The following is a 9,216-nucleotide window of genomic DNA, read 5'->3' on the forward strand; positions in this document are numbered from 1 at the left end:
ATCTCCTGACCTCGTGATCCGCCCATCTCGGCCTCCGAAAGTGCTGGGATTACAGGCTTGAGCCACCGCGCCTGGCCAACCAAAGTTCTTAACCTTTCTTGTGCTGTGGCCCCTTTTGTAGTCTGGTGAAACCCTGTTCCCTTCTCAGAACCGTCTTCTGAAATGCATAAAACAAAATACATAGGATTCCAAAGAGGACAATTTATTGAAATACAGTTATCAGAATATTTAAAAAGAACATTTTGGTGCATATGTTTCTTTGTTAACATATTTAGATAATAAGACTTTATAGATAGTCTAAGAATCTAATTTTTGAGTAACAGTGAGTGTAAATGCTGCCTTGAGATACCTACAGCTGTAATGTGCTGTGAAAGAGCCAGTGACACAGCTAACATTGTGTGGTTTGTTGCCATTGTACGTAGCTGATGTAGATGCTACATTTCAGTTACAGATTACTGAAAATAGGAGCTGTAGTTTTTTCATCTAACACAGACCACCCCAGATGAAAAATCTCTGTTCTAGAGGTCGGGTGCGGTGGCTCGAGCCTGTAATCCCAGCACTTTGGGAGGCCGAGACGGGCGGATCACGAGGTCAGGAGATCGAGACCATCCTGGCTAACACGGTGAAACCCCGTCTCTACTAAAAAATACAAAAAACTAGCTGGGCGAGGTGGCGGGCGCCTGTAGTCCCAGCTACTTGGAGGCTGAGGCAGGAGAATGGTGTAAACCTGGGAGGTGGAGCTTGCAGTGAGCTGAGAACCGGCCACTGCACTCCAGCCCAGGCGACAGAGCGAGGCTCCGTCTCAAAAAAAAAAAAAAAAAAAATCTCTGTTCTACCTGTTAAATCCCTATCAGTCAAATTCCTAGGCAACGGTGGTGCTATTTTTATTTTTATTTTTTTTTTGAGACAGAGTCTTACTCTGTCCCCCAGGCTGGAGTGCAGTGGCGCGATGGCTCACTGCAGCCTCTCCCTCCTGGGTTCAACTGATTCTCCTGCCTCAGCCTCCTGAGTAGCTGGGACTACAGACGCATGCAACCACGCCCAGCTGATTTTTTGTATTTTTAGTAGAGACGGGGTTTCACTGTGTTAGCCAGGATGGTTTCGAACTCCTGACCTTGTGATCTGCCCGCCTTGGCCTCCCAAAGTGCTGGGATTACAGGCATGAGCCACCATGCCCGGCTGCATTTTTTTAAAAAAAGATTTTTGATATTTATGGCCAAATGTCAGTTCCTGAAAAGATAAGACTAGTTCATACTTCCATGATGATAATGAATGTGCTTGTTTTCCCTTACCTGTGGGAAGAGGGATTACTTAGAACACATCCTCTGTTTTCCTGGGACTCTTTTACCTGAGAAGAAAACTAGTCTATTGTCAAAGGGACAGGAGGTGCTCTGGATATTCCTGGAGAGCAAGAGAATGGATGTCATGCTGGGTGACAGCTGTGGGCTCCCAGGGACACCCATATGTTGGTGGTGGAAGTGTTGGTGGGCAATGTCTGTGTGGAAGGCTATGTGGCGGTGCATGTTAGCATTTAACATGCAGGAACCCTTTGACCCAGCAGTTCCTCTTTAGAATTTAGTTTATGGTTAAACTTGCGTGAGTGCATGAAGACATGAGAACAAAGATGCATGTTGTAGTCCTGTTCACAGTTGTAAAATTTGGTGACCTAAATGTTTATTGATGATCGGGGCCTGGTTAAACAAATTGTGGGCCATATAGCATATGAGGCTTTTGCTCCTGTGGGAGAGCTCTGAGTTTGTAGTAGTATTGAGAAAAAAAGAAAGGTACAGAGTAGTGTGTTAAAGAATTACATGGGGCTGGGCGTGGTGGCTTATGCCTGTAATCCCTGCTCTTTGGGAGGCCGAGGCGGGTGGATCATCTGAGGCCAGGAGTTCGAGACCAGTCTGGCCAAGATGGGGAAATCCTGTCTCTACTAAAAATACAAAAATTAGCCGGGTGCAGTGGCGGGCACCTGTAGTCCCAGTTACTTGGGAGGCTGAGGCAGGAGAATTGCTTGAACCTGGGAGGTGGAGGTTGCTGTGAGTTGAGATCACTGCACTCTAGCCTGGGCGACAGAGCAAGACTTGGTCTCAAAAAAAAAAAAAAAAAAAAAATTACATGCGGGGAACAGTGGGGACAGGATGGATTACATGCATTTCTTTTCTTTTCTTCTTTTTTTTTTTTTGAGATGGAGTTTTGGTTTTTCACCCAGGCTGGAGTGCAGTGGTGCAATCTCAGCTCACTGCAACCTCCACTTTCTGGTTTCAAGTGATTCTTCTGCATCAGCCTCCCAAGTAGCTGGGATTACAGGTGCCTGCCACTATGCCCAACTAACTTTCGTATTTTTAGTAGAGACAGGGTTTTGCCATGTTGGTCAGGCTGGTCTCAAACTCCTGACCTCATGATCTACCTGCTTTGGCCTCCCTGAGTACTGGGATTACAGGCGTCAACCACTGCGCCCAGCCTCTTCTTTTTTTTTTAAGATGGAGTTTCTCTCACCCAGGCTGGAGTGCAGTGGCGTAATCTCAGCTCGCTGCAACCTCCGCCTCACGGATTCAAACAACTCTCCTTCCTCAGCCTCCCGAGTAGCTGGGATTATAGGTGTGCGCCATCACTCTTGGCTACTTTTTGTGTTTTTAGTGGAGACGGGATTTCACCATGTTGGCCAGGCTGGTCTCAAACTCCTGACCTCATGATCTACCTGCTTTGGCCTCCCTGAGTACTGGGATTACAGGCGTCAACCACTGCGCCCAGCCTCTTCTTTTTTTTTTAAGATGGAGTTTCTCTCACCCAGGCTGGAGTGCAGTGGCGTAATCTCAGCTCGCTGCAACCTCCGCCTCACGGATTCAAACAACTCTCCTTCCTCAGCCTCCCGAGTAGCTGGGATTATAGGTGTGCGCCATCACTCTTGGCTACTTTTTGTGTTTTTAGTGGAGACGGGATTTCACCATGTTGGCCAGGCTGGTCTCGAACTCCTGACCTCAGGTGGGCCACCCATCTCAGCCTCCCAAAGTGCTGGAATTACAGGCATGAGCCATTGCACCGGGCTCTTTTTTTTTTTTAAAGACAGGATCTTACTCTGTTTCCTAGGCTGGAGTGCAGTGGTACGATCTCAGCTCACTGCAACCTCCACCTCCCGGGTTCAAGCCATTCTCCTGCATCAGCCTCCCAAGTAGCTGGGACTACAGGTGCCTGCCACTATGCCCAACTAACTTTCGTATTTTTAGTAGAGACGGGATTTCACCATGTTGGCCAGGCTGGTCTCGAACTCCTGACCTCAGGTGGGCCACCCACCTCAGCCTCCCAAAGTGCTGGAATTACAGGCATGAGCCATTGCACCGGGCTCTTTTTTTTTTTAAAGACAGGATCTTACTCTGTTTCCTAGGCTGGAGTGCAGTGGCATGATCTTGGCTCACTGCAACCTCCACCTCCCGGGTTCAAGCATTTCTCTGCCTCAGCCTCCCGAGTAGCTGGGATTACAGGCGCCCACCACCACACCCAACTAATTTTTTGTATTTTTAGTAGAGACGGGGTTTCACCATCTTGGCCAGGCTGATCATGAACTCCTGACCTCGTGATCCACCCACCTCGGCCTCCCAAAGTGCTGGGATTACAGGCGTGAGCCACCGCGCCCGGCCAGGGAGTTGCCTTTGAGAAAAGTTACTGAGATACTAGGGGTTAGAAATGGGAGGGAGACTTAATTGATACTACATCCTCTATAGACATTGGAGATTTTCATTATGTGCGTGTATTAAGTTTTTAGTGTAATGTTTGATACCTACAAAGCAGTACGTGCAACATAGTGAAGAGATTAAGTGTATGGACCATGGAGCCAGACTGCCTCTCAGATCCCAGCTGAGTCTGTGGGCAAGTTCCTTCATCTCTCTGGGTCTCGGAGCCCTTGCTGTAAAATAGGAACAGCGACACTGCCTCCCTCAGGTTTGCCGGGAAGATCAGGGAGGAACCTGTGTCAGGCACTCAGAACAGGGTAGGGTGTATCGTATGCTCTCAGCATTAGCTGTTGTAAATGTACGAGAATCATAAAACCAACAGACCACGAGCCATCTTTTATAAAAGGTGGTATCTACCGATCATTTTTGATAGTTGGGAGGGAACTTTCCTTCTTGCTTACGTTGATCTTGGTTTTTTAAAAGGGATTTGGGAGTGGAGTAAGGAGAGGGGATGACTTTAGAGCTAGTTGGAGCTGTATGTCCCCCTCGACCCTGCTGCGTGCACCAGCTCTGTGGCATGGCCCAGGACGAGTGTCTCCCTGTCGGAGGCTCAGTCTCCTGCTCTGTGCAGTGGGGATTTGTAGTGCACATCTTCCAGAGGAGATGCTTGGTGTCCTGGGAGCTGTTCACCTTTGCCCCTTACCACTTGGCCTTTCCGTTTCAGATGTCGACGATGAGTATGAGGACGAGGACCAGTGGGAGGATGGAGCAGAGGACATCCTAGAGAAAGGTGTGTGTGGGCCCTGCCTCCACAAGACTACTGGGAAGAGGGTGGCTGACAGGGTCTTCAGAGCCCATTCCCCCCACCCCCCATCCCCTGTACACCCCAACCCCCACCGTCCTCACCTTGCTTCTTTCTGTCCTTCCCAGAGAGACCAGCTCCCTGCTTTTTCCTTTTAGGCCCATGAGTGGGGGGTGGGGCTGTGGGTTGGGGATGTTGTGGGGAGAGGACTCTGGGATCCCAGGGCCCAGTGAATCCCTTTTGGGGTTGTAGGGTGGGCGAGCTCTGTCCCAAGATACCCCCCACTTCCTGGGCCAGTGCCCCCCTTTCCCCGTTATTTTCCGTTCTGTGCGCCTCATACATTTCGGCTTCTCCCCAACCACCTGGTGCCTGGCCTTTACTTTTGATTTTCAACCTTTCTGTGTCCCTTCCTTCCCCTCCCCCAACCCATTGGTTGATTTTGCTGCTATAATTTGGCTCATACTTTGTCTGCCCTCGCCCACCACCACCACCACCACAACCACCACCACCACCACCACCACCTCCTCTTCCTCCAAGTAGAAGAGATTGAAGGTAAGAATCTGAAAAGTGTGATTCCCTGACCTTCCTCCCATATCCTGACATTTCCTCCTTCCTGAGGCACCTGCCCTCACCACCTCCCCACCAGCCCTGGTCTGGCCCTGGAGGCTCTGACCCATGTAGGATCCAGAGTCAGGGAGTTCTGGGGCCGGGTCTATCCCAGTTGTTGACCTGGAAAAGCATGGATGTGTCTGTCTGGGACTGTGCATTTGTGGGTGGTAGCAATGTGTAGGGTGGGATGCAGTCCAGGGTGTGCCTGGACAGTGACTTTGAGATGGGAACAGCTGGAAGCCCCCCAGCTTGCTGGGCCCGATCCCCAGTCTTTTTGACAAGAAGCAGGATGCTGAGTAGGATAGAGTAGGGGATGAGGGGTTGGAATTTCCTCTGTGAGATGTCATCTTCCTGCCCCAGGGCCAAACCCTGACCCTCTTAGCTGCACGCCCCTACTTTCTCCAGGCCCCTGCCCTCCACCTGCCATTGCTCATACCCTCTGCCCGTTTGTTTTCAGCCTCCAATATTGATAATGTTGTCCTGGATGAAGATCGTTCTGGGGCTCGCCGCCTGCAAAACCTCTGGAGGTGGGCAAGGAAGGGAAACATGGTGGGATTGGCTCCTGTGGGGAGATTTGGGGGTAGGTCAGCCCACCTGCTCTCCTCAGCCTTCAATTTGTGTTTGCTTCCCCATTCATGCTCCAGGGACCAGCGAGAAGAAGAACTGGGCGAGTATTACATGAAGAAATATGCCAAGTCATCTGTGGGAGAGACGTAAGGGCATGGCAGGGGCAGGTGGGGTGGGGAGCAGGTGGTCCCTAAGCAGGAAGGGGCAGGGGTCTGACGGAGCTTCACCCCTTCCTTCCTGACTGCCCTACTCCCTTCAGGGTGTATGGAGGATCTGATGAGCTCTCAGACGACATCACCCAGCAGCAGCTACTCCCAGGAGTCAAGTAAGGGGGTTGGGATGGTGGGGGCTGTGCTGGGGTGCGAATCTTGTATGGGGTGATGGTGCCCAAACAGGTGGCTCCCTGAAATAAGTCAGGGCAGAGTCACACAGACAGTGTGGTGGATGGCGGGGATAGGGAGGGGAAGGTGGCACTTTTCTCTTTCCTCTTGCTCATGGGGAGATGTGTGGGGAAGCCACTGAGTATGGGGGAACCTGGGTGTGAAAACAGGAGAAGAGGGTGGCCCTGGGGGTTCATCTGTTTGTTGCTGAAAATCCAGCTTCACTGAAGGGCTTCCTTTTCCTCTGCTGCTTAGGGATCCCAATCTGTGGACTGTCAAATGTAAGGTACGTGCTCTGACCTTGGAGTTTGGAGGAGGTAGGAGAATGAGGGAGGCTGCTTTGTGGGGAAGAAGTGTCTATCTGTCCCAGGTCTCCGTGACCTGCCAGTCACTTGGTCCTTCTGTCTCCGTCCCCCACTCCACGTTACTGACTCACTATCTCCCACCCCATCTTCCTGGCTGTCCATCCTTCTTTCTCTCTCCTCTCTTGGTCCTACTTTATCTTTCTTGCTGCTGTCTCCTGCCCCCTTTCCTGTGTCCTTTTCTCTATCCTGTCATCTCTCTCAAATCTGTCTTTCATCTTCCAGATCGGGGAGGAACGGGCCACGGCCATTTCCTTGATGCGCAAGTTCATTGCCTACCAGTTCACAGACACGGTAAGTTGGGTAGGCAGGCGGCTTGGTGGGGAGACATGGCAACACCCAGAGGGAAGGAGATTGTCAACTTCAGGGGCACCAGGTGCCCCTGTGCTGAGCAGAGCTGCCTGCTGAGTGAGCTGCTTGAGCTAGAACAAGACCACCGCCTAGATGGAAGGGCTCCTCTGGGCCTTGACAGATATGTTGTCTTTGTTCTCTGCATTTCTGGTAGGGTCCTGCCACCCCTGTAGCTCTTTGGAAGTCAGCCAGCTAGCTTCCTGCACCTTTTCTTCGTGAGAGTGGGTTTGCCTGTTCACCAGCCCTGTTGGGCTGGGGTCACCCTCTTCACCACATGCCAGGCAGCAAATGCTGCATCCAAGGCTCAGGTTTTCTTTAGACTGACAGAATTTGAGTCCTGCTCTTGCCACTTCGTAGCTGTGTGACTCTGATGCACCTCCTTCCCCTCTCTGGGCCCCTTGGTTGCCTCTCAGCATCATTAGGATTAGGTGGATTTTAGCTGGGCACAGTGGCTTACACCTGTAATACCAGCACTCTGGGAGGCTGAGGTGGGCGGATCACTTGAGGTCAGGAGTTCAAGACCAGCCTGGCCAACATGATAAAACCCTGTCTCTACTAAAAATACAGAAATCAACCGGACATCGTGGTGCATACCTATAGTCTCAGCTACTTGGGAAGCTGAGGCAGGAGAATCACTTGAACCCAGGAAGCAGAGGCTACAGTGAGCCAAGATGGCGCCACTGTACTCCAGCGTGAAAAAAAGAAAAAAAAAAGATTAGGTGGCTTTATGTCCAGCTGTCAGCTAGGACTTGTTCTGCAGCTTGCATTTACTTAGCAGAGCTGTTGTCAAAGGCTTAATTGGCAGTTTGGAAACCAGGGCAAACGCCCTAAAGGGTGCTGGCTGGTAGCTTTCTCAGTTAACATGATCCCTGCTAGGGATCATGCTTTTACCTGTTGAACCACTGGGTGTGACCCAGTGGGACCAAGTAGACAGTTGCAGGGTTTGCAAACTATGATTTTAAATGTGCTCAAATGTCCTCCTCAAAGGCTGGCCGCAGTGTCTCATGCCTGTAATTCCCAGCAGTTTGGGAGGCTGAGGCGGGTGGATCACCAGGTCAGGAGTTTGAAACCAGCCAGTTTGAGATCAGCCTGGCCAACATGGTGAAATCCTGTCCCTACTAAAAATACAAAAATTAGCTGGGCATGGTGGTGCTTGAGTGTAATCCCAGCTACTCTGGAGGCTGAGGTAGGAGAATCACTTGAACCTGGGAGGCAGAGGTTATAGTGAGCCAAGACCGCACCATTACACTCCAGCCTGGGTGACAGTGAGACTCTGTCTTGTGGGGTGGGACGGGGAAGAAATGTCTTCCTAATTATTACAGTGGTAGGTGTCCCTGCCTGTCTTGGGGGAGACTGGGGTTTGTGGGGTGCGATTCCCCAACAGGGAGGCTGAAAAGGTACCTTTTGGCCAGGTGTGGTGGCTAGTCGTAATACCAGTATTTTGGGAGGCTGAGGCAAAAGGATAGCTCGAGCCCAGGAGTTCAAGGCCATAGTGACACCTGGTCTCTACAAAAAAAATAATAATAATAATAGTAATTAAAAGAAATGTGCTCAAATCCACCTACATGGTGCCCTGGGGTAAAATTCTGGTCACTTCATTTGCGTTATGACTGATTATTCTGTTTTTTTGAGATGGAGTTTCACTCTTGTTGACCAGCTGGGTGAAATGGTACGGTCTCAGCTCATTGCAACCTCTGCCTCAGCCTTCTGAGTAGCTGTGATTACAGGCACCTGCCACCATGCCTGGCTGATTTTTTTGTATTTTTAGTAGAGACGGGGTTTCACCATGTTGGCCAGCCCAGTCTTGAACTCCTGGCTCAAGTGATCCGCCCGCCTTGGCCTCCCAAAGTGCGGGGATTGCAGTTCTGAGCCACTGTGCCCGGCCTAAAATTTAATTTTTTAAAGTGTAAACTGTGGTGGGTTTTATATATTGTAGTATATTCATAACCATCATCACCATCTAATTCCACGACATTTTCATTATCACAAAAAGAAACCGATACCTATTAGCCATCACTCCCCATTCCTCCCTCCTCCCAGCTCCTGGTAACTACAAATCTACTGTCTTTCTCTGTGGATTTGACTATTTGAACTCTGGACGGTTCATACAAATGACATCATTAACCTTTTGTGACTGACTTCCTTCACTTAATGTTTTCAAGTCTCATCCATGTTGTAGCATATATCAAGATTTCATTTCTTTTTGTTTGTTTGTTTTTTGAGATGGGGTTTTACTCTTCTTGCCCAGGCTAAAGTGTAATGGTGCAGTCTCAGCCCACTGCAACCGCTGCCTCCCAGGTTCAACCAGTTCTCCTGTCTCAGTCTCCCAAGTAGCTGGGATTATAGGTGCCCGCCACCATGCCCAGCTGATTTTTGTTTTTTTAGTAGAGATGGGGTTTCGGCCCACCTCGGCCTCCCGAAGTGCTGGGATTACAGGCGTGAGCCACTGCACCCAGCCTGAAATTTTTTTTTTT

The 9,216-nt window shown here is 50.2% G+C and overlaps 1 protein-coding gene across 2 annotated transcripts in view; it reads left to right on the forward strand.

Annotated features, from left to right (window-relative positions):
• The window catches only part of SUPT5H (suppressor of Ty 5 homolog (S. cerevisiae)), a 35,416-nt gene that overhangs the window by 10,792 nt on the left and 15,408 nt on the right, over positions 1-9,216 (forward strand). For both annotated transcript variants that reach the window (XM_011952437.1, XM_011952436.1), the window contains exons 4-10: positions 4,396-4,461; positions 5,014-5,025; positions 5,540-5,609; positions 5,727-5,795; positions 5,909-5,974; positions 6,285-6,315; positions 6,617-6,685. In XM_011952437.1, coding sequence (XP_011807827.1) covers positions 4,396-4,461; positions 5,014-5,025; positions 5,540-5,609; positions 5,727-5,795; positions 5,909-5,974; positions 6,285-6,315; positions 6,617-6,685 — 383 coding nt within the window. The remainder of the gene's footprint in view (positions 1-4,395; positions 4,462-5,013; positions 5,026-5,539; positions 5,610-5,726; positions 5,796-5,908; positions 5,975-6,284; positions 6,316-6,616; positions 6,686-9,216) is intronic.

This window comes from Colobus angolensis, unplaced genomic scaffold (assembly GCF_000951035.1).
Source record: "Colobus angolensis palliatus isolate OR3802 unplaced genomic scaffold, Cang.pa_1.0 Scaffold34, whole genome shotgun sequence".
Taxonomy (NCBI): Eukaryota; Metazoa; Chordata; class Mammalia; order Primates; family Cercopithecidae; genus Colobus; species Colobus angolensis.